General features: G+C 38.2%; 1 protein-coding gene across 6 annotated transcripts in view; it reads left to right on the plus strand.

The window, feature by feature from the left end:
* Positions 1–25,800, plus strand: part of GABRG3 (gamma-aminobutyric acid type A receptor subunit gamma3) — a 650,486-nt gene that overhangs the window by 485,095 nt on the left and 139,591 nt on the right. For all 6 annotated transcript variants that reach the window (XM_055556667.1, XM_055556672.1, XM_055556669.1 and 3 more), the window contains one exon: positions 13,388–13,525. In XM_055556667.1, the coding sequence (XP_055412642.1) occupies positions 13,388–13,525 (138 nt within the window). The remainder of the gene's footprint in view (positions 1–13,387; positions 13,526–25,800) is intronic.

Below are 25,800 nucleotides of genomic sequence, written 5' to 3' on the forward strand. Positions count from 1 at the left end.
CCAGGCTCCTCTGTCCATGGGATTTTCCAGGCAAGAGTACTGGAGTGGGGTGCCATTGCCTTCTCCTTTCCATATTAGGCAAACACAAACAAAAACAGTATTTTGGCGTGACTTTTTGGTGATAAGTTGCATGCTTCAATAATTTTTAAACTGTCTTGAGCAAAGAAAAAAACATTACAGAATTCCTCATGCCATCTAGAACCTTGCTTAACCCTGAGCTGTGGACACTGGTTCCAAATAGGATCTCTATGCAGAGTACATCATGAGAAACGCTGGGCTGGAAGAAGCACAGGCTGGAATCAAGATTGCCAGGAGAAAGATCAATAACCTCAGATATGCAGATGACACCACCCTTATGGCAGAAAGTGAAGAGGAACTAAAAAGCCTCTTGATGAAAGTGAAAGAGGAGAGGGAAAAAGTTGGCTTAAAGCTCAACATTCAGAAAACGAAGATCATGGCATCTGGTCCCATCACTTTATGGCAAGTAGATGGGGAAACAGTGGAAACAGTGTCAGGCTTTATTTTGGGGGGGCTCCAAAATCACTGCAGATGGTGACTGCGGCCATGAAATTAAAAGATGCTTACTTATTGGAAGAAAAGTTATGACCAACCTAGATAGCATATTGAAAAGCAGAGACATTACTTTGCCAACAAATGTCCGTCTACTCAAGGCTATGGTTTTTCCAATAGTCATGTATGGTTGTGAGAGTTGGACTGTGAAGAAAGCTGAGCATCGAATTGATGCTTTTGAACTGTGGTGTTGGAGAAGATTCTTGAGAATCCCTTGGACTGCAAGGAGATCCAACCAGTCCATTCTAAAGGAGATCAGCCCTGGGATTTCTTTGGAAGGAATGATGCTAAAGCTGAAACTCCAGTACTTTGACCACGTCACATGAAGAGTTGACCCATTGGAAAAGACTGTGATGCTGGGAGGGATTGGGGGCAGAAGGAAAGGGGATGACAGAGGATGAGATGGCTGGATGGCATCACTGACTCGATGGACTTGAGTCTAAGTGAACTCCGGGAGTTGGTGATGGACAGGGAGGCCTGGCGTGCTGCGATTCATGGGGTCGCAAAGAGTCGGACACGACTGAGCGACTGAACTGAACTGAACTGAATGAGACTAGAAATCAACTATAAGAAACAAAACCTGAAACAAACACAAAGATGTACGAAGATGTGGAGTCTGAACAATATGGTACCAAGCAACCAGTGGATCATGGAATATATTTAAAAAACACCAAAGCAAACAAAAAAACCCACAGCTACCAGAAACTTACGGGATGCAGCAAAAGCAATTCTAAGAGGGGATTTTATAGTGATACAAGCTTACCTGGGGGTGTGTGTGTGGGGGGGGGAATCTCAAATAAACAACCTAAGCTAACATGTAAAGGAACTAGAAAAAGAAAAACAAGCAAAACCCAAAGTCAGTGAAAGTATGAAATCATAAAAATTAAAAAATAGAAACTACAAAAATAGAAAAGATTATTGAAACTACGTGTTGGCTCTTTGAAAAGGTTGAGGAAAAAAATCGTTTAGCCAGACTCATCAAGAGAAAAAAGGGCCAAGATCCATAAAATCGGAAATGAAAAAGAAGTTACAACCAACATCACAGAAGTACCAAAGATCATAAAAGACTATTCCAAACAACTATACTCTAACCTGGAAGAAATTAACGAATTCTTAGCAATCTACAATCTCTGAAGAAAGAACCAACAAGAAATAAAACGTGTGAACAGACCAGTCAATGAGATTGAATCAGTAATTTAAAAACTCCCAACAAACAAAAACCCAGGACCACATGGATTTCCAGGTCAATATTACCAAATATTTAGAGAAGAGTTAACACATATCCTTCTGAAACTTACAAAAATTTGCAGAGGAAGGACAGCTCACAAACTTAACGTATGAGGCCAGCATCACCCTGAAATCAAAAGCAGACAATACCAAAAAAAAAAAAAAAAAAGATTATAGGTCATTATCACTGATGAACATAGATGTGAAAATCCTCAATAAAATAATAGCAAACTAAATCCAGCAATACACTTAAAGGACCCTACACAAAAGCAGAGACATTACTTTGCCAACAAAGGTTCGTCTAGTCAAGGCTATGGTTTTTCCTGTGGTCATGTATGGATGTGAGAGTTGGACTTTGAAGAAGGCTGAGCGCCGAAGAATTGATGCTTTTGAACTGTGGTGTTGGAGAAGACTCTTGAGAGTCCCTGGGCTGCAAGGAGATCCAACCAGTCCATTCTGAAGGAGATCAGCCCTGGGATTTCTTTGGAAGGAATGATGCTAAAGCTGAAACTCCAGTACTTTGGCCACCTCATGTGAAGAGTTGACTCATTGGAAAAGACTCTGATGCTGGGAGGGATTGGGGGCAAGAGAAGAAGGGGATGACAGAGGATGAGATGGCTGGATAGGATCACTGACTCGATGGATGTGAGTCTGAGTGAACTCCAGGAGTTGGTGATGGACAGGGTGGCCTGGCATGCTGCGATTCATGGGGTTGCAAAGAGTCAGACATGACTGAGCAACTGATCTGATCTGACACTATGATCAAATGACATTTATCCCAGGGATGCAATGATGGTTCATTATCAACAAATCAATTAATGTGATACACCACATTAACAAGTGATCATGTCAATAAATACTGGAAAACTTTTGACAAAATTCAACATTAATTTATGGTTTAAAAGGTATGAGGAATTGTACCTCAACATATAAAAACCATATATGATAGCCCCACAGCTAAAACATGATATTCAACAATGAAAAGCTGAAAGCATTTTCTCTAAGATCAGGAAGAAGATAAAGAGTCTTACTTTCACCACTTTTATACAATATGCTGTTGGACGTTCTTGCCATAGCAATCAGACAAGCAAAAGAAATAAAAGGCACAAAAATGCAAAAGAAAGAAGTAAAACTATCACTGTTCGCAGAAACTGTCACTGTTTGCAGATGACATGATACTGTACATAGAAACACTAAATACAGCACCAAAGAACTACTACTATCACTGAATTTGGTAAAGTTGCAGGATACAAAATTAATACACAGAAATCTGTTGTATTTCTATACATTAACAATGAACTCTCAGAAAGAGAAGTTTGAAAAGAAATCCCATTGACAATGATTAAAATACTTAGGAATTGACCTAACTTAAGAAGTAAATGACCCTCACTTCAAAAATTTGGCTTCCCAGGTGGCTCAGTGGGTAAAGAATCTGTCTGCAATGCAGGAGACATAGGTTTGATCTCTGAATAGGGAAAATCCTCTGGAGTACGGAATGGCAACCCACTCCAGTATTCTTACCTGGAGAATCCCATGGACAGAGGAGCCTGGAAGGCTACAGTCCAGAGGGTCACAAAAAGTTGGACATGACTGAAGTGACTGAGCACACATACACACTCCAAAATTTATGAGACATTAGTAAAAAAAAAAAAATGAAGATAACACAAAAAGATGGAAAATTAACTTGGTTGATGAATAAAAGAATTAATATTTTGATATGACCATACTATCCAAGGTAATCTACAGATTAAATGCAATCCCTATCAAAATACCAATGGCATTTTTCACAGAACTGGAAAAAATCATTTTGAAAATTGTATGGAAATGCAAAAGATCTTGAATAGCCAAAGCATTCTTGAGAAATTAGAATTGAGCTGGAGGTATCATGGACCCTGACTTCAGACTATATTATGAAGCTGCAGTAATCAAACCAGCATGGTATTGGCACGAAAACTGACACAGAGATTAATGGAACAGAATAGAGAGCCCAGAAATACATGCATGCACTTATGATCAATTAATCAATGACAAAAGAAGCAATAATATATTTTGGAAAAGACAGTCTTTTCAATAAATAGTGCTGGGAGACCAGGAAACCTACATGGGAAAAATGAAGTTATAATATTTTATCCTACCACATACAAAAATAAACTCAAACTGGAATATAGATGCAAATGCAAGATGGGAAATCATAAAACTCCTAGGAGAAAATACAGGCAAGATACTTTTTGACAAAAAATGCAGCAATATTTTTTAAATCTATCCCCTAAGGAAAATAAAGCAAGAGCAAAAAATAAACAAGTTTGAGCTAATAAAACTATAAAGATTTTCACAAAAAAGGAAACTATTAACAAAATGAAAAGACAGTCTACTGAATGGGAGAACTTAGTTTTAAGTGATATGACTTGGGAGATAAGGGATTAATATCCAAAAATATAAATAGCTCATATAATGTCAGAAAACATACACTGTGATTTTTAAAAAGGGCAATAGACATGAATAGGCATTTTTCCAAAGAAGCTATACAGATGCTATATAGAGATGCTAAAGAAGCTACATAGAGATGGCAAAAGTCTCATGAGAAGATATTCAACATAGTTAATCATCAGAGATGTGCAAATCAAAACTGCAGTAAGAAACCTCATACGCATCAGGATGACTATCATTAAATAGAAGACATATCAAATGTTGGCTAGTGTGGGTAGAAAAGGGATCCCTTGTACACTGTTTGTGAGAATATTAATTGGTATACCCACTTAAAGAAGATTATGGAGTTTACTCAAAATCTAAAAAATAGTTTCCTATGACGCAGCACTTCCACTCCTGGGCCTATATTCAAAGATAATGAAAACTCTAATTAAAAATACACATGAACCCTAATGTTTGTGACAGCTTTATTCACAATAGCCAAAATATGAAAGTAACCTAAGTTTTCATGAACAAATGAATGGAGAAGGAAAATTATATATAAATATATATATATATTTAATATATATAGTATATATATATTATATATATACATGTGTGTATATATATACACACGTATACATACACACTCACAATGGAATCTTATTCATACAAAAGAATGAAATTTTGAAAGTTGCAACAATATGTATTATGCTTAGTGAAATATGTCAGAGAAAGACAAACATAAGTTACATGTACAATTTAAAAAATAAAGTAAATGAACTTATAAAACAACAACAAAAATGTAGACTAATAGATATTGAGAACTAAGTAATAGTTACCAATGGGGAGGGGGGAAGGAGGGACAAGATAGGTATATGGGATTAAGAGAAACAGACTATTATATATAAAATAAATAGGGTTCTAGGATATATTGTACTGCACAGAGAACATGCCCATTATTATACAATAACTTTAAGTATAATCTGTAAAAATTTTGAGTCACAATGTTGTACACCTAAAATTAATACAATATTGTAAGTCAACTATAACTCAATAAAAAATAAGTGAAGGGAACATTTAATAACATAAATATCTCTGGAAAGTTTTCAAATATTTTCAAATGAGATAATATACTTTAAAAGCACTTATGAATTGGAAACTTTTGTTTCTGGGAAGATATAGTTGATATCTTTACCTTATTTCTCCTACTAAATACAAAACTACTGAAAATTATGTGAAACACATATTTTAAAATTTGTAAGGAAAAAAAAATTTGTAAGAGTGATAAGATGGAACAGCTGTGGAAAGAAGGTAGGTTATTTAACATCAATTCTAGCTCAACAGAAAATCAATGAAAAGAAAAGGAAAAAGGAAAAAAAAAAAAAAAGGTTGACATCATGTAGTATACATTAACATCACACACTCATGCACACACACACATACTGATTGCATAGAAACGTGACAATCAAGTAGAAAACCCTTGACCAAAATAATTTCAAAATGACTATTAATTGAAATATATAATAAAACTATAAAATAATTAGATTTAAAATTTGAAAGGATTTATCTGGGCATGCTTTAAGGAATGATTAAACATAAATACAAAATAAATACGAAAGTGACTAATGGGATTAATAATATAAAATTTTCCATTTCAGTATGTCAAATATATAAGAAAAATGCCAACAGAGAGGAAACAATTGGGAATGGGAGGCTTTCTCCAGTCATTCAGTATTACTCAAAAACAGTTAAGGTGCCCTTCCAAGGATTTTAGAAGAACCTCTATGTATAGGTCTCCATGATACCAACTACAGTGTAGCACAATAAGTGAGAAGATAGAGATCCTAAAGTCAGAAAATCTAAGTTTTTATTCTGGCTCTGTCATAGGTACATGACTCAGAATCTCTGTGCTTCAACTTTCTCATCTGTAAGATGGAGACAGCAATACCTATGCCACCAGGATTGTTGTGAGACTTAGCACATTGAAAGTCTTGAAATATTGCCTGGTGCCTCATTACAGAAAGCAATATGATGATGGTGGTGATAATGATGATTACTATGGTAAAGAATAAGAAGATAGTGAAAGTAGTGGTGAAGGAAGAAGAGGCATAGGAAGAGGACTGAATGGCTAAGAAAATTACTGAAATTTTCCTCCCAAATTCACACGCCCTCTGAAACTCCAACTACTTTTGTTCTTTCAAGTTAATGCATGCATCTTCAGAAGAGTATGGTTAATTTAAATGTAAATATTTAAATATGTTTATAGAAAATATTTGTTGTTGTTCAGTCACCAACTTGTGTCTGACCCTTTGTGACCCCTGGGCTTCAGCATGTCAGGCTTCTCTGTCCCACACCATCTCCCAGAGTTTGCCCAAATTAATGCCCATTGAATCAGTGATGCCATCCAATCATCTCATCCTCTTTTGCCCTTTTTTCCTTCTACCTTCAATCTTTCCCAGCATAAAGGTCTTCTGCAATGAGTTGGGTGTTTGCATCAGGTAGCCAAATTATTGGAGTTTCAGCTTTGACATCAGTACTTCCAGTGAATATTCAAGGTTGATTTCCTTTAAGAGTGTCTGGTTTGATCTTCTTGCTGTCCAAGGGAATCTCAAGAGTCTTATCCAGCACCACAGTCTGAAGGCATCAATTCTTTGGTACTCTGCCTTCTTTATGGTCCAGCTCTCACATTTGTACATGACTACTGGAAAGACCATAGCCTTGACAATATGGAACTTTGTTGGCAAAGTGATGTATTTGCTTTTTAACACACTGTCTATGTTTGTCATAGCTTTCCTGCCAAGAAGCAATCATCTTCTAATTTCAAGGCTGCAGCCACCATCCACATTGATTTTAGAACCCAAGAAGAGGAAATCAGTCAATGTTTCCACATTTTCCCCATCTACTTGCTGAAGTGATAGGACTGGATGCCATAATCTTAGTTTTTTTAATATCAAGTTTTAATCTGGCTTATTTACTCTTCTCCTTTACCCTCATCATGAGGTTCTTTGTTCCTCTTCATGTTCTGCCATTGTATCATCTGCATCTGAGGTTGTTGATATTTCCCCAGGCAAACTTGATCCCAGTTTGTAACTCATTCAGCCTGGCATTTCCCAAGATGCCCTCTGTGTATAAGTTAAGTAAGTAGGGTGACAAAAAACAGCCATGTTGTACTCCTTCTTGGTATGCATTTTCATAAGAGGATTTTCAGCAGTATTTTACAGAATTGATTCAGTATTCAACCCTGATTTTGGAAAATATTTTAAAAAGCTGTTAGGAAAGCTTTAAATATAATATATATATATATATATATATATATATATAGCCATGAACATTTCTGGGATAGTAAGGCTTAAATACAAAATTACTCGAACAAACTTTTAGAGCAGAGAGAAATGAATATTTCAGAGGTATCAATAGTGGCAGGCATATACAGTGTAAAGTTATAGACATACCTATTCGGATTTGGGGAATATGCTCTTTTTATAATTAGTTTGACATTTCACAAGCTCATGTTACAAATTCTTTCCTTAAGTTTATATAAGTTCATTGAATATTTTGAAATCTGGCATGATGAAGATACTAGCTATATGTAATCAAAGTCACACAATGCTAAAGAGTGTAGAGTAAGGTAACAAAGTTAACTTTTCCACAAACCAAGCCTGTACCTTGGAATTGTCTTTTAGATTATATCTTGTTTTCCAAACTGACTGTTTATATATTTTATATATTTCTTTTGGATTTGAAATTCCAAAAGAAATCAATAAAATATTCTTCTGAAAGATTTGTAAAACTCTTAAACAGAAATTTCATTTCATATTAAACTATAATATTTATAAATAACTTAGCAAAAATAGCCTTTTAATTATTAAATGTAGTTAAAATTAGAGCTTTTTTGTGTGTGTTTTGGTCAACATCAGTTTAGTATAAGACATTGATTCTAGATGATAAAAGATGAAATGAGAGCTATATTGAGAAATATCTGGTAAGATGAAAGTTAGTGGCCATGTTTCCCTGTCCATGACCTAAAAAGACAGAGTTGAATTTCTTTTGAGATCATAATTTAGGTGCTATAAAATGCAAGCATTTTCACATTTGTAACCTACATGCAATCATCACCAAAACAAGATAGAGAATCTGTATTTTCCCCATCTCAGTGAGTTCATTCATGTCTCTTTCTGTTCTCCGGGCCCACGTTGGGGTGATTAGTTTTTAAAATGAGTACATTTGTTCATACTTTGTTCTCTGAACTGTTGAAAATGAAGCAATTTAGCATAGTAACAACTGTTGTATTTTCCAAATTTTGTTTTACAGCTATAACATAAGATACAGATTACTTTCATATTTTACATGAGCATGTGAAACTTAAATTTTGTAGATGGTACTCAAAAGGGACTGAAAACCCCTTTGATCTTGGAGGCCAGGGGGACCTGATTACAGAACTTCCACAGGACTGGTGAAACAGACTCTTGGAGGGCACAAACAAAACCTTGTGTGCACTGGGAGCCAGGAGAAAGGAACAGTATCTCCACAGAGACTGAGCCAGACTTGCTGATGAGTGTCCAGGAGTCTCCGGTGGAGGCAGGGATAGAGTGGCCTGCTGCAGGGTCAGAGACACTGAATACAAGGGTGCCTGAACAAGTCCTTATGAAGGAGGTTACCATTAGCTTCAGTATCCCTACAATAGTTCGGTTCAGGCCAAAAAAAGGGAGGGAACACAAAATTGGATTAAAGATTTACTGATCATGGCCACACCCATCAAAACAAGACCTAGTTTGCCCAAAAGTAATTCTCTCCCATCAGGAAGCTTCCATAAGCCTCTTATCCTTATCCATCAGAGGGCAGACAGAATGAAAACCACAATCACAGAAAACTAATCAAACTGATCACATGGACCACAGCCTTGTCTAACTCAAAGAAACTATGAGCCATGCCACGTAGGGCCACCCAAGATGGATGGGTCAAAGTGGAGAGTTTTGACAAAACATGGTCCACTGGAGAAGGAAATGGCAAACCACTTCAGCATTCTTGCTGTCAGAGCACCATGAACAGTATGAAAAGGCAAAAAGGTATGAAAATGAAAGATGAACTCACTAGGTTGGTAGGTGCCCAATGTGTTACTGGAGAAGAGTGGAGAAATAACTCCAAAAAGAATGAAGAGATGGAGTCAAAGCCAAAACAGCGCCCAGCTGTGGATGTGACTGGTGATGGAAGTAAAGTCCGATGCTGTAAAGAACAATATTGCATAGAAACCAGGAATGTTACATCCATGAATCAAGGTAAATTGGAAGTGGTAAAACAGGAGATGACAAGAGTGAATACTGACTATTTAGGAATAAGTGAACTAAAGGACTGGAACAGGCAAATTTAATTCAGATGACCATTATATCTACTACTGTAGACAAGAATCCCTTAGAAGAAATGGAATAACCCTCACAGTCAACAAAAGAGTCCAAAATGAAGTACTTGGGTACATTGACCAAAATGACAGAATGATCTCTGTTCATTTCCAAGGCAAACCATTCAATATTAGAGTTATCCAAGTCTATGCATCAAACAATAATGCCAAAGAAGCTGAAGTTGAATGGCTCCATGAAGACCTACAAGGCCTTCTAGAACTAACACCCAAAAAAGATGTCCTTTTCATCATAGGGGACTGGAATGCAAAAGTAGGAAGTCAAGAGATACCTGGAGTAACATTCAAGTTTGGCCTTGGAGTACAAAATGAAGCAGGGCAAAGGCCAACAGTATTTTGCCAAGAGAACACTCTGGTCATAGCAAACACCCTCTTCCAACAACACAAAAGATGACTCTACACATGGCATCACCAGATGGGCAATACCAAAATCAGATTGATTAGATTCTTTGCAGCTAAAGATGGAGAAGTTCTATACAGTCAGAAAAAAGAAGAACAGGAGCTGACTGTGGCTCAGATCACGAACTCCTTATTGCCAAATTCAGACTTATATTGAAGAAAGTAGGGAAAACCACTAGACCACTCAGGTATGAGCTAAGTCAAATCCCTTATGATTATACAGTGGAGGTGACAAATAGATTCCAGGGATTAGATCTGATATAGTGCCTGAAGAGCTATGGACAGAGATTTGTGACATTGTATGTAAGGCAGTGATTAAGACTATCCCCAAGAAAAAAATGCAAAAGGGCAAAATGGTTGCCTGAGGAGGCCTTACAAATAGCTGAGAAAAGAAGAGGAGTGAAAGGCAAAAGAGAAAAGGAAAGGTATACCTATTTGAATGCAGAGTTCCAAAGAATAGCAAGGAGAGATAAGAAAGCCTTCCTCAGTGATCAACACAAAGAAATAGAGGAAAACAATAGAATGGGAAAGACTAGAGATCTCTTCAAGAAAATTAGAGATACCAAGGGAACATTTCATGCAAAGACATGCACAAAAAAGGACAGAAATGTTATGGACCTAACAGAAGCAGAAGATATTAAGAAGAGGTGCCAAGAATAAACAGAAGAATTATACAAAAAAGTTTTTTTGTTGTTATTGTTGTTGGTTTTTTGTTTTTTGTTTTTTGTTTTTTTTTTTTTGCAGTCCATGGGGTTGCAAAGAGTCAGACACAACTGAGTGACTGAAGGCTGTATATTATTATCCTGCTTATTTAACTTATATGCAGAGTACATTATGTGAAATGCCAGGCTGGATGAAGCACAAGCTGGAATCAAAATTGCTGGGAGAAATATCAATAACCTCAGATATTCAGGCGACACCACCCTTATGGCAGAAAGTGAACAGAAACTTAAGAGCCTCCTGATTAAAGTGAAAGAGGAGAGTGAAAAAGGTGGCTTAAAACTCAACATTTAAAAAAACTAAGATCATGGCATCCGTTCCCATCATTTCATGGCAAATAGACGGGGAACCAATGGAAACAGTGACAGACTTTATTCTCTTGGGATCCAAAATCACGGCAGATGGGGACTGTAGCCACTAAATTAAAAGATGCATGCTCCTTGGAATAAAAGCTATGACCAGCCTAGACAGCATAATAAAAAGCAGAGACAGTACTTTGTGACAAATGTCTATCTAGTCAAAGCTATGGTTTTTCCAGTAGTCATGTATGGATGTGAGAGTTGGACCATAAAGAAAGCTGAGGACTGAAGAATTGATGCTTTTGAACTGTGTTGGTGTTGGAGAAGACTCTTCAGTGTTCCTTAGACTGCAAGGATATCAAACTTGTCAATCCTAAAGGAAATCAGTTCTGAATATTCATTGGAAGGACTGATGCTGAAGCTGCAGCTCCAATACTTATGCAACCTCATGTAAATAACTGACTCATTGGAAAAGACCCTGATGCTGGGGAAGATTGAAGGAAGGAGGAGAAGGGGATGACAGAGGATGAGATGCTTAGATGGTGTCACCAACTCGATAGACATGAGTTTGAGTATGCTTCAGGAGTTGGTGATGGACAGGGAAGCCTGGCATGTTGCAGTCCATGGGGTTGCAAAGAGTCAGACACGACTGAGCAACTGAACTCAGCAAATTAATCACAAGCACAGAAGTCAGAGCTGTAATAAAAAATCTTCTGACAAACAAAAGCCCAGTGATAGCTGACGTCACAGGTGAATTCTTCTAAAAGTTAGAGATGAGTTAACACCTATCCTGCTCAAACCCTTCCAGAAAATTGCAGAAGATAGAAAACTCTCAATCCCTTTCTATGAGGCCACCATTACCCTAATACCAAAACCAGATAAAGATATCACAATAAAGAAAATGCAGGCCAATATCACCCATAAACATAGATGCAAACATCCTCAACAAAATTCTACCAAACAGAATCCAACAACACATTAAAAGGATCATACATCAAGATCAAGTGGGAGTTATCCCAGTGATGCAAGGACTCTTCAGTATATGTAAATCAACCGATGTGATAGACCATATTAACAAGTTGAAAGACAAAAAAACATATGATCGTCTCAACAGATGCAGAAAAAGCTTTAACAAAATTCAACACTGGTTAATGATAAAGACTCTCCATAAAGTAGGCATAGAAGGAACATACCTCAACATAATAAAGGCCGTATACAATAAATCCATAGCATACATTATTCTCAACAGTGAGAAAATGAATGCATTTGGTGCAAGAGGAGCAAGAGCAAGGTCACTGCAGCCACGAAATTAAAAGATGCTTGCTCCTTGGAAGAAAAGCTATGACCAACTGAGACAGCATATTCAAAAGCAGAGACATTACTTAGCCAACAAAGGTCTATCTAGTCAAAGCTATAGTTTTTCCAGTAGTCATGTATGGATGTGAGAGTTGGACTCTAAAGATAGCTGAGTGCCGAAGAATTGATGCTTTTGAACTGTGGTGTTGGAAAAGATTCTTGAGAGTCCCTTGGACTGCAGGGAGATCCAATCAGTCCATCCTAAAGGAAATCAGTCCTGAATATTCATTAGAAGGACTAATGCTGAAGCTGAAACTCCAATAATTTGTCCACCTGATGTGAAGAACTGACTCCTTGGAAAAGACCCTGATGCTGGGAAAGATTGAAAGCAGAAGGAGAAAGGTTTGACACAGGATGAGATGGTTGAATGGCATCACCGACTTGATGGACATGAGTTTGAGCAAGCTCTGGGAGTTGGTGATGGACAGGGAAGCTTGGCATGCTGCAGTCCATGGGGTCGCAAACAGTTGGACAAAACTTGGCCACTGAACAACAACAAATTACATAATATTGTACATCAACTACTCTTCAATAATAATAATAAATGTAAATATGTAATAAATAATAAAAGCTATATATATATAATAAAGTTTATAATAAAAAAGTAAATTTGTCTTTCCTGAGATCTAGACAGACTCAGCTCTGGAAAAGTTTAGAAGGTCTGGTGACAGTGAGCTAGGAAGTTAGATAAGGTCTATACTTTGAATGTCAACTACAACCAAGCCTTCCACATTGAGAGATATATTCTATGTTCACACAGACATGGCATGTGGTTGTTCACCTTTTGTTGATCGTGAAGATCTGCAGCAAAAATCTTCTGGGTTAAGTAGCCACTTCCCATTCATTTTTGGAGCTTCTATGCATATGGGGAAAAGTTAATGATTAAATATGGACTAAAATGTCAACTCCTATTAAGTGATCAGAATTATAATTTTGACTTTAATGTGTTACAATCCTATGTCTTCAAGCACTAATATTTTTTTTGCATTTTTAGATGGCTACCCCAAAGAAGAAATGATTTATAGATGGAGAAAAAATTCGGTTGAGGCAGCTGATCAGAAATCCTGGCGGCTTTATCAGTTTGATTTCATGGGCCTCAGAAACACCACGGAAATTGTGCAAACATCAGCAGGTAAGAGATAACTTAAAGAAGTGAAATTCTCAAAAAAAAAAAAAAAAAAAAACTCTAACTTTTTCCCTTCATGCCTAAGGCATACCTTTCATGTAGAATTCCTTCCTGTGTGTGTTTTAGCTAATTATACTCAGGCAGCCATGATTCCTAAGTGATATTTGAGGCAAAACAGCTGATCTAAAAGTCAAAAATGTTCAATGTTTTAATTGCAATGGGGAAAGGGTGATTAGAATTGCCTTATACTTTTAAATTGAGACCATGTTGGCATTATGTCTATAAATCCTCTCATCACTGACCAGATTTATATAAACCAATTTCACTAATGGTAAAGAGTTCTACAACTTTCCACATACATGATGAACATGAGATACTATAGATAATATACAAAACAAAAAGCTCATGTGAAATGTCCTTTGAATTTCAGTTTCTAGCTTCTTCCTTTGCTTCAAACTTTGTGTCTTTTTTCAATATACTGAGCCCAATAATTATCCACCAATTTCATTTTAAGTGAACATTATATGCATATTATAACACATGTATTTAGACGAAAGAGATGCTTCACCTCTTAATGTCTTTAAATATATTTTTTTTCTTTTATGGATGTTTTTTGTTTGTTTTCTGGTAATTCCCAAATAAGAATCTATGGTTCACTATTTTGCAATTCATTTTTTTCTAACAGGATTTGGGGAGTAGATTGGTTTCAAGTCAGTTTTTCTTCTGATCTAGTTATTTGCTAATATAAATATTTATTGACTTTTAAAACACCATAATAATTTGCTTCATATGACTAGATTAAGATGTAAATTTTAATAATTAGTAGTAAATATCTTTAGTTCATCAGGCACTCTGTCTATCAGAGCTAGTCCTTTAAATCTATTTTTCGCTTCCACTGTATAATCATAAGGGATTTGATTTAGGTCATACCTAAATGGTCTAGTGGTTTTCCCCACTTTCTTCAATGTAAGTCTGAATTTGGCAATAAGGAGCTCATGATCTGAGCCACAGTCAGCTCCAGATCTTGTTTTTGCTGACTGTATAGAGCTTCTCCATCTTTGGCTGGAAAGAATATAATCAATCTGATTTCGGTGCTGACCATCTGGGGATGTCCATGTGTAGAGTCTTCTCTTGTGTTGTTGGAAGAGGGAGTTTGCTATGACCAGTGCGTTCTCTTGCAAAAACTCTATTAGCCTTTGCCGTGCTTCATTCTGTACTCCAAGGCCAAATTTGCCTGTTACTCCAGGTGTTTCTTGACTTCCTACTTTTGCATTCCAGTCCCCTATGATGAAAAGGACATATTTTTTGGGTGTTAGTTGTAAAAGGTCTTGTGGATCTTCATAGAACCGTTCAACTTCAGCTTCTTCAGTGTTACTGGTTGAGGCATAGGCTTGGATTACTGTGATATTGAATGGTTTGCCTTGGAAACGAACAGAGATCATTCTGTCATTTTTGAGATTGCATCCAAGTACTGCATTTCACACTCTTTTGTTGACCATGGTGGCTACTCCATTTCTTCTAAGGGATTTCTGCCCACCAGTAGATATAATGGTCATCTGAGTTAAATTCATCCATTTTAGTTCGCTGATTCCTAGAATGTTGACATTCACTCTTGCCATCTCCTGTTTGACCACTTCCAATTTGCCTTGATTCATGGACCTGACATTCCAAGTTCCTATGCAATATTGCTCTTTACAGCATCGGACCTTGTTTCTATCACCAGGCACATCCACAACTGGGTATTGTTTTTGCTTTGGCTCCATCCCTTCATTCTTTCTGGAGTTATTTCTCCACTGATCTCCAGTAGCATATTGCGCACTTCCTGGGGAGTTCCTCTTTCAGTATCCTAACATTTTGCCTGTTCCTACTGCTCATGGGGTTCTCAAGGCAAGAATACTGAAGTGGTTTGCCATTCCCTTCTCCCATTGATGACATTGTGTCAGACCTCTCCACCATGACCCATCTGTCTTGGGTGGCCCCACATGGCATGGCTTAGTTTAATTGAGTTAGACAAGGCTGTGGTCCATGTGATCAGATTGGCTAGTTTCCTGTGATTATGGTTTCAGTGTGTCTGCCCTCTGATGCCCTCTCGCAACACTTATGGATGTAAGAGTTGGACTGAAAAAAGTTGAGTGCTGAAGAACTGATGCTTTTGAACTGTGGTGTTGGAGAAGACTCTTGAGAGTCACTTGGACTGCAAGGAGATCCAACCAGTCCATTCTAAAGGAGATCAGTCCTGGATGTTCATTGGAAGGACTGATGCTAAAGCTGAAACTCCAATACTTTGGCCACCTCATGTGAAGAGTTGACTCATTGGAAAAGACCCTGATGCTGGGAGGAATTGGGAGCAGGAGGAGAAGGGAACGACAGAGGATGAGATGGCTGAATGGCATCACTGACTCGATGGACATGACTTTGAGTAAACTCCAGTAGTTGGTGATGGACAGGGAGGCCTGGCATTCTGTGATTCATGGGGTCGCAAAGAGTTGGACACGACTGAGAAACTGAACTGAACTGAACTGAGTAAATATCCTTAAAGAACAGTCTGAATTTTTTTTTAACTTTTTATTTTGTATTAGGGTATAGCCAATTGACAATGTTCTAATAGTTTGAAGTGAGCAGCAAAGGGACTCATTCATACATATACATGAATCCATTCTTCCCCAAACTCCTCACCTGTACAGTCTGCCACATAACACTGAGAAGAGCTCCATGTGCTATACAGTAGGCCCTTGTTTGTTATCCATTTTAAATATACCTTTCCATTCCTAACTCTCTATCCCTTTCCCCCATCTTTCCCCCCAGCAACTATAAGTTCATTATATCTGTGAGTCTTTTCCTGATTTGTAAGTATAAGTTCGTTAGTATCATTTCTTTTTAGATTCCACATACAAGGGATGTTGCATGATATTTCTCCTTCTCTGTCTGACTTCACTCCAAATGACAGTCTCTAGGTCCTTTCATGTTGCTGCAAATGACATTCTTTCATTCTTTTTAATGGCTAATATTCATTGCCTATATGTACCAGATCTTATTTGTCCATTCTTCTGTTGACAGGCTTTTAGGATACTTCCTAAAAGAAGTAACCTAAAAGAATTCTAAAATAGAATTCCATGCCTTGGCTCTTATAAACAGTGCTGCACTGGAGTGCATGCATCCTTTTGGAACATGTCCTTCTCTGGATATATGCCCAGGAGTGGAATTGCAGGGTCATATGATAGCTCTATTTTTAGTTTGTTTGTTTGTTGTTGTTGTTTTAAGGAACTTCCATCTGTTCTCCATATTGACTGTATCAATTTACATTCTCATCAACAGTGTAGGAGGGGTCCCTTCTCTCCACACCCTCTCCAGTATTTATTGCTTGTGGGTTTTTTGATGACAGCCATTTTTGACTGGTGTGAGGTGATATCTCATTGTAGTTTTGATTTGCATTTCTCTAATAATTAAAGATGTTGAACATCTTTGCATGTGCCTCTTGACCATCTGTATGCTTGCTTTGGTGAAATTTCTATTTAAGTCTTCTGCCCTATTTTTTATTGGGTTGATTGTTTTGATACTATTAAGTGTCATGAGCTGTTGTAAATTTTAGAGATTAATTCCTTGTTGCTCACCCCATTTGCAAATAATTTCTGCCATTCTGTGAGTTGTCTTTTCCTTTTGTTTGTTTTTTTCACTGTGCAAAAGCTTTTGAGTTTAAAAAAAAAAGGAAGTCATTCAGTCATGTCAGTCATGTCCGACTATTTGTGACCCCATGGACTGTACAGTCCATGGAATTCTCCAGGCCAGAATACTGGAGTGGGTAGCCTTTGCCTTCTCCAGGGGATCTTCCCAACCCAGGGATTGAACCCAGTAATCCCACATTGTAGGCAAATTCTTTACCAGCTGAGCCACAAGGGAAGCCCTTGGAGTTTAAGTAGGACCCAATTGTTTACTTTTGTTTTTATTTCCATTATTCTGGGAATAATAGATTGAAAAAGATATTGCTGAGATTTATTTCAGAGAATGTTCTGCCTGTGTTTTCCTCTAGGAATTTCACAATGTCTGGTTCTCAAGATTGTTTTGGCTATTCAGGGTCTTTTATTTCTCCATACAAATTTTAAGATTTTTTTGTTCTAGCTCTGTGAAAAATGCCATTGCAAATTAGATAGGGATTGCAATGAATCTGTAGATCACCTTGGGTAGTATAGTCATTTTGACAATATTGATTCTTCTGATCCAAGAACATGATATATCTTACCATTTGCTTATGTCTTCTTCTATTTCTTTCATCAGGCTCTTATAGTTTTCAGAGTACAGTTCTTTTGTCATCTTGTGTATGTGTGATAGCCAATCAGTGGTGTTCAACTCTTTTGTACCCCATGGACTGTAGCCTGCCAGGCTCCTCTGGTCCATGAAATTCTCCAGGCAAGATTACTGGACTGGGTAGCCATTCCCTTCTCCAGGGGATCTTCCTGACCCAGGGATCACACCTGGATCTCCTGTGTTGCAGGCAGAGTTTTTTACCGCTGAGCCACTGGGAAAGCCCCCTTTGTCTCCTGGACAGGTTTATTTCGAGGTATTTTATTCTTTTTAATGAGATGATAAATGGAATTGTTTATTGAATTTCTCTTTCTGATCTTTTGTTAGTGTATAGAAATGCAACAGATTTCTGGGTGTTAATTTTGTAACCTGCAATTACTAAATTCAAGAGCTCTATTAATTTTAAGAACAGTCTGAATTTTTTGATAGAATTCTAAAATAGATAACTGAAGTTGCTACTTTGTATCCATGGGGATTGATTCCCACATCCCTAAAGATATCAATATACCAGATGCTCAACCCCACTACATAAAATGGCCTAATGCCTGCATTTAACATACATCCTTCTATATATTTTAAATCATCTCTAAATTACTTATAATACCTAATATATTGTAAATGCTATGTAAATAGTTTTGAATACAATGTAAATATTATTCAAATAGAATTTACCCTTAAGCAACTCAGTTTAAACTGTACAAGTTCACTGAAATTTTGATTTTTTTCTGTAGTAAATACTACAGTATTATGCAACCCCAATTGGCTGAATCCCTGTATGCAGAACCTTGGATATGAAAAAATTAGAGAATTACACATACTGAGGACCATTTACATTAAAACCTTGTGGGCACCAGGATCCACAGACTCCACAAGAGATTGAACCAGATCTGCCTTTGAGTGTTTGAGTGTCTCCTGTGGAGGCATGGCTCAGCAGTGGCTGTCTCAGGTACAGGGACTCTGGCTGCAACAAACCTGGGAGGCACTGTCACATAAATCCTCATGGAGGAGGTCACCATTAGCCCCACCATAGAGCCACTGGGTATAGAGCCACAAGCTGGATAACAATTATATCAAAGAAGTTCTCACACTGCTGCAAAAGTTCTAGGGCCCACAACAAATTCTCCAACCTGGGAATCTGAGAACGGGATGCAGAACCCCCAGGAACTTGACTTCAAAGGCCTGTGGGATTTGATTACAGAATTTCCACAGGTGTGAGGAAACAGATTCTTGGAGGGCACAAACAAAATTTTGTGTGACCAGGACCCAGGAGAAAGGAGCAGTGACACCACAAGAGAGTAAGCCAGACTTGCCTGTGGGTGTTCAGGAGTCTCTGGCAGAGGCAGGGCCTATTGTGGGGTCAGGGACACTGAACACAATCCTGGCAGCACCCTAGCAGCAGGGTGGTGCTGGTATAAGTCTTTTTGAAGGACTTACTTTTGAAGGAATACTTCAGTATTCCTGCCTTGAGAACCCCATGAACCGTATGAAAAGGCAAAAAGATTTGACACTGAAAGATGAACTCCCCAGATTGGTAGGTGCCCAATATGCAACTAGAGAAGAGCAGAGAACTAGCTCAGGAAATATGAAGAGGCTCAGCCAAAGAAAAAGCAACACCCAGTTATGGATATGATTGGTGATGAAAGCAAAGTCTGATGCTGTAAAGAACATTATTGCATAGAACCTGGAATGTTTGCTCTGTGAATCAGGGTACATTAGATGTGGTCAAACAGGAGAGGGGAAGAGTGAACATCGGTATTTTAGGAATCAGTGAACTAAAATGGATGTGAATGGGAGAATTTAATTCAGAAGACCAACTGTGGGCTGTCATTCCCTTAGAAGAAATGGAGTAGCCCTCATAGTCAATAAAACAGGCCAGAATGCAGTACTTGGGTGTAATCTCAAAAACGATGAATGATCTCTGTTTATTTCCAAGAAAACCATTCAATATCACAGTAATCCAAGTCTATGCCCCTACCACTAATGCCAAAGAAGCTGAAGTCGAACAATTCGATGATGACCTACAAGACCTTCTAGAAATAACACCATAAAAAGATGTTCTTTTCATCATAAGAAAGTGGAATGCAAAGGAAGGTAGTAAAGAGATACCTGGAGTAACAGACAAGTGTGGCCTTGGAGTACAAAATTAAGCAAGGCAAAGGCTAACAGTTTTGCCAAGAGAATGCACTGGTCATAGGAAACACCCTCTTCCAACAACACAAGAGAAGACTCTACACATGGACATCACCAGATGGTCAATACTGAAATTAGATTGATTATATTCTTTGCAGCCAAAGATTCAGAAGCTCCATACAGTCAGCAAAAACAAGACCAGGAGCTGACTGGGGCTCAGATAATGAACTCCTCGTTGCCAAATGCAGGCTTAAATTGAAGAAAGTAGAGAAAAGCACTAGACCATTCAGGTATGACCTAAATCAAATTCCTTATGATTGAACAGTGGAAGTGAAAAATGGATTCAAGGGATTAGATGTGATAGAGTGCCTGAAGAACTATGGACTGAGGTTCATGACATTGTACAGAAGACAATAATCAAGATCATCCCCAAGGAAAAAAAAAAGGGCAAAAATGCAGAATCATTGACTGAAGAGGTCTTACAAATATCTGAGAAAAGAAGAGAAGCAAAAGGCAAAGGAAAAAAAGAAAGATATATCCGTCTGAATGTGGAGAATAGTATGGAAAGATAATAAAGCCTTCCTCAGTGATCAATGCAAAGAAATAGATGAAAACAATAGAATGGGAAAGACTAGAGAGCTCTTCAAGAAAATTAGAGACACCAAGAGAACATTTCATGCAAAGATGGGCACAGTAAAGGACAGAAAATGTATGGACCTAACAGAAGCAGAGCATATTAATAAGAGGTGGCAAGAATAAACAGAAGAACTACACAAAAAAGATGTTAATGCCCCAGATAACCATGATTGTGTGATCACTCACCTAGAGCCAGACATCTTGGTTGCGAGGTCAAGTGGATCTTAGGAAGCATCACTAGGACCAAAGCTAGTGGAGGTGATGGAATTCCAGCTGACTTATTTCAAATCCTAAAAGATGAGGCTGTGAAAGTGCTGCACTCAATATGCCAGCAAATTAGGAAAACTCAGCAGTGGCCACAGAACTGCAAAATGTCCGTTTTCATTCCAATCCCAAAGAAAGGCAATGCCAAAGAATGATCAAACTACCACACGATTGCAGTCATCTCATATGCTAACAAAGTAATGCCAGTCCAGGTTCAATGCACAATACTGGATGCTTGGGGCTGGTGCACTGGGACGACCCAGAGGGATGGAATGGGGACGGAGGAGGGAGGAGGGTTCAGGATGGGGAACACATGTATACCTGTGGCGGATTCATTTTGATATTTGGCAAAACTAATACAGTTATGTAAAGTTTAAAAATAAAATAAAATTTAAAAAAAACAACAAAGTAATGCTCAAAATTCTCCAAACAAGCCTTCAACAGTATGTGAACCGAGAACTTCCAGATGTTCAAGCTGGATTTAGAAAAGGCAGAGGAACCAGAGATCAAATTGCCAACATCTGTTGGATCATAGAAAAAGCAAGACAATTCCAGAAAAACATCTACTGCTGTTTCATTGACTACACTAAAGCCTTTGGCTGTGTGGATCGCAACAAACTGTGGAAAATTCTTCATAGGTGGAAATCTCAGACCACCTTACTTGCCTCCTGAGAAATATGTATGCAGGTCAAGATGCAATAGTTAGAACTGGGCATGGAATAATGGACTGGTTCCAAATTGGGAAAGGAGTACAAGGCTGCATATTGCTTTACTGCTTATTTAACTTCTATGCAGAGGACATCATGCAAAATGCTGGGCTGGATGAAGCACATGCTGGAATCAAGATTGCTGGGAGAAATATCAATAACCTCAGATATGCAGATGACACCACTCTTATGGCAAAAAGCAAAGAGGAACTAAAGAGTCTTTTGATGAAAGTGAAAAAGCTGGCTTAAAACTCAATATTCAAACATTGAAGATCATGGCATCTGTTCCCATCACTTCATGACAAATAGATGGGGAAACAATGGAAACAGTGACAAACTTTATTTTCTTGGGCTCCAAAATCACTGCAGACTGTGACTGTAGCCATGAAATCAAAAGACACTTGCTCCTTGAAAGAAAAGCAATGACCAACCTAGACAGCATATAAAAAGCAAAGACATTACTTTGCCAACAAAGGTCCATCTAGTCAAGGCTATGGTTTCGCCAGTAGTCATGTATGCATGTGAGAGTTGGACCATAAAGCAAGCTGAGACCCAAAGAATTAAAGGTTTTGAACTGTGATGTTGGAGAGGACTCTTTCTTGCGAGTCCCTTGGACTGCAAGGAGATCAAACCAGTCCATCCTGAGAGAAATCAGTCCTGAATGTTCATTGGAAGGACTGATGCTGAAGCTCTAATACTCTGGCTACCTGATACAAAGAACTGACTCATTGGAAAGGACCCTGATGCTGGGCAGGATTCAAGGCAGGAGGAGAAGGGGATGACAGAGTATGAGATGGTTGCATGACATCACGAACTTGTTGGACATGAGTTTGAGCAAGCTCCAGGAGTAGCTGATGGACAGCGAAGCATGGTGTGCTGCAGTTCATGGAGTCACAAAGAGTCAGACATGACTGAGTGACTTAACTGAACTGTACTGATTTATATGCAGATTTTCAAATTATATGTGAATTTTCAATTTATATGTGTATTTTCAACTTATATGTAGATGTTCAGCTGTGTAGAGTGTTGGTGCCCATATTTTTCAATATTCAAGTGTCCTTTTCATGTGTGTCAAATTCAAGTTTGTTTTTCCTAACTTTCTGAAAAAAAAAAATTGTTTCAAATATTGTCAGTCCACAGTTGGTTAAATCTAAGTATGTGGAACCTGTTGCTTTGGAAGGCTTACTGCATTTCACATGAAGAAAGGTCTTAAAAACTATCTAATCAACAGACAAAAGCAAAACTTCTCCACAGGTGTCATGGTGGTAAAGGTGAAAAATGACATCTGCGTTTAAATATTAAATGTTGATAAGGTTAAAAGAATGAAAGATCATAATCATTAAATAAATCATGGAGACAGCATATAATGGGGAATATTTGGGGAAGCATTTACCCAAATTTGAGTCACTTACATTAATAATATAATTACATTCTGAGAGTTTATAATAAACCAGCAGATCTTTGTGGCAGCCCAATGGAAGTAACTAAATGGGATGATTGTTCTAGTATTTAAATGCCAAGTATTAATGCTGTTCTTTCTTTCCTGGTATTGTGGGCAAAATGATATTAAACAAAAGGAAATGTGAAGGCAGGTTGAACACAACTGGTTTTAAAATATACAATAAGATCACTGCTATATTTAAAATAAATAATCAACAAGAACCTACTGTCTAGCACATAGAATTCTGCTAAATGTTATGTGGGAATCTGGATGGAAGTGGAGTTTGGGGGAGAATGGATACCTGTATATGTATGGCTAAGTACCTGTGCCATTCACCTGAGATTATCACAGCACTGTTTGTTAATTGACTGTCAGTTCAGTTCAGTTCAGTCACTCAGTCGTGTCTGACTCTTCGCGACCCCATGAATCGCAGCACACCAGGCCTTCCTGTCAGAAACAACTCCCGGAATTCACTCAGACTCAAGTCCATAGAGTCAGTGATGCCATTCAGCCATCTCATCCTCTGTCGTCCCCTTCTCCTCCTGCCCCCAATCCCTTCCAGCATCAGAGTCTTTTCCAATGAGTCAACTCTTTGCATAAGGTGGCCAAAGTACTGGAGTTTCAGCTTTAGCATCATTCCTTCCAAAGAAATCCCAGGGCTGACCTCCTTCAGAATGGACTGCTTGGATCTCCTTGCAGTCCAAGAGACTCTCAAGAGTCTTCTCCAACACCACAGGTCAAAAGCATCAATTCTTCAGCGCTCAGCCTTCTTCACAGTCCAACTGTCACATCCATATATGACCACTGGAAAAACCATAGCCTTGACTAGATGAACCTTTGTTGGCAAAGTAATGTCTCTGCTTTTGAATATGCTATCTAGGTTGGTCATAACTTTCCTTCCAAGGAGTAAGCGTCTTTTAATTTCATGGCTGCAGTCACCATCTGCAGTGATTTTGGAGCCCCCAAAATAAAGCCTGACACTGTTTCCACTGTTTCCACTCTTTCCCCATCTATTTGCCATGAAGTGATGGGACCAGATGCCATGATCTTCGTTTTCTGAATGTTGAGCTTTAAGCCAACTTTTTCACTCTCCACTTACACTTTCCTCAAGAGGCTTTTTAGTTCCTCTTCACTTTCTGCTATAAGGGTGGTGTCATCTGCATACCTGAGGTTATTGATATTTCTCCCAGCAATCTTGATTCCAGCTTGTGTTTCTTCCAGTCCAGCATTTCTCATGATGTACTCTTCATATAAGTTAAATAAGCAGGGTGACAATATACAGCCTTGACGTACTCCTTTTCTTATTTGGAACCAGTCTGTTGTCCCATGTCCAGTTCTCACTGTTGCTTCCTGACCTGCATACAGATTTCTCAAGAGGCAGGTCAGGTGGTCTGGTATTCCCATCTCTTTCAGAATTTTCCACAGTTTATTGGGATCCACACAGTCAAAGGCTTTGGCATAGTCAATAAAGCAGAAATAGATGTTTTTCTGGAACTCTCTTGCTTTTTCCATGATCCAGTGGTGTTGGCAATTTGATCTCTGGTTCCTCTGCCTTTTCTAAAACCAGCTTGAACATCAGGAAGTTCAGGGTTCACGTATTGCTGAAGCCTGGCTTGGAGAATTTTGAGCATTACTTTACTAGTGCGTGAGATGAGTGCAATTGTGCGGTAATTTGAGCATTCTTTGGCATTGCCTTTCTTTGGGATTGGAATGAAAACTGACCTTTCCCAGTCCTGTGGCCACTGCTGAGTTTTCCTAATTTGCTGGCATATTGAGTGCAGCACTTTCACAGCATCATCTTTCAGGATTTGGAATAGCTCAACTGGAATTCCATCACCTCCACTAGCTTTGTTCATAGGGATGCTTTCTAAGGCCCACTTGACTTCACATTCCAGGATGTCTGGCTCTAGGTCAGTGATCACACCATCCTGATTATCTGGGTCATGAAGATGTTTTTTGTACAGTTCTTCTGTGTATACTTGCTACCTCTTCTTGATATCTTCTGCTTCTGTTAGGTCCATAGCATTTCTGTCCTTTATCGAGCCCATCTTTGCATGAAATGTTCCCTTGGTATCTCTAAATTTCTTGAAGAGATCTCTAGTCTTTCCCATTCTGTTGTTTTCCTCTATTTCTTTGCACTGATCGCTGAGGAAGGCTTTCTTATCTCTTCTTGCTATTCTTTGGAACTCTGTATTCAGATGTTTATATCTTTCCTTTTCTCTTTTGCTTTTTGCTTCTCTTCTTTTCACAGCTATTTGTAAGGCCTCCCCCAGACAGCCATTTTGCTTTTTTGCATTTCTTTTCCATGGGGATGGTCTTGATCCCTGTCTCCTGTACAGTGTCACGAACCTCATTCCATAGTTCATCAGGCAGTCTATCTATCAGATCTAGGCCCTTAAATCTATTTCTCACTTCCACTGTATAATCATAAGGGATTTGATTTAGGTCATACCTGAATGGTCTAGTGGTTTTCCCTACTTTCTTCAATTTCATTCTGAATTTGGTAATAAGGAGTTCATGATCTGAGCCACAGTCAGCTCCTAGTCTTATTTTTGTTGAGTGTATAGAGCTTCTCCATCTTTGGCTGCAAAGTATATAATCAATCTGATTTCGGTGCTGACCATCTGGTGATGTCCATGTGTAGAGTCTTCTCTTGTGTTGTTGGAAGATGGTGTTTGCTATGACCAGTGCATTTTCTTGGCAAAATTCTATTAGTCTTTGCCCTGCTTCATTCCGTATTCCAAGGCCAAATTTGCCTGTTACTCCAGGTGTTTCTTGACTTCCTACTTTTTCATTCCAGTCCC

Source organism: Bubalus kerabau, chromosome 19 (genome assembly GCF_029407905.1).
Source record: "Bubalus kerabau isolate K-KA32 ecotype Philippines breed swamp buffalo chromosome 19, PCC_UOA_SB_1v2, whole genome shotgun sequence".
In the NCBI taxonomy this organism is placed as follows: Eukaryota; Metazoa; Chordata; class Mammalia; order Artiodactyla; family Bovidae; genus Bubalus; species Bubalus kerabau.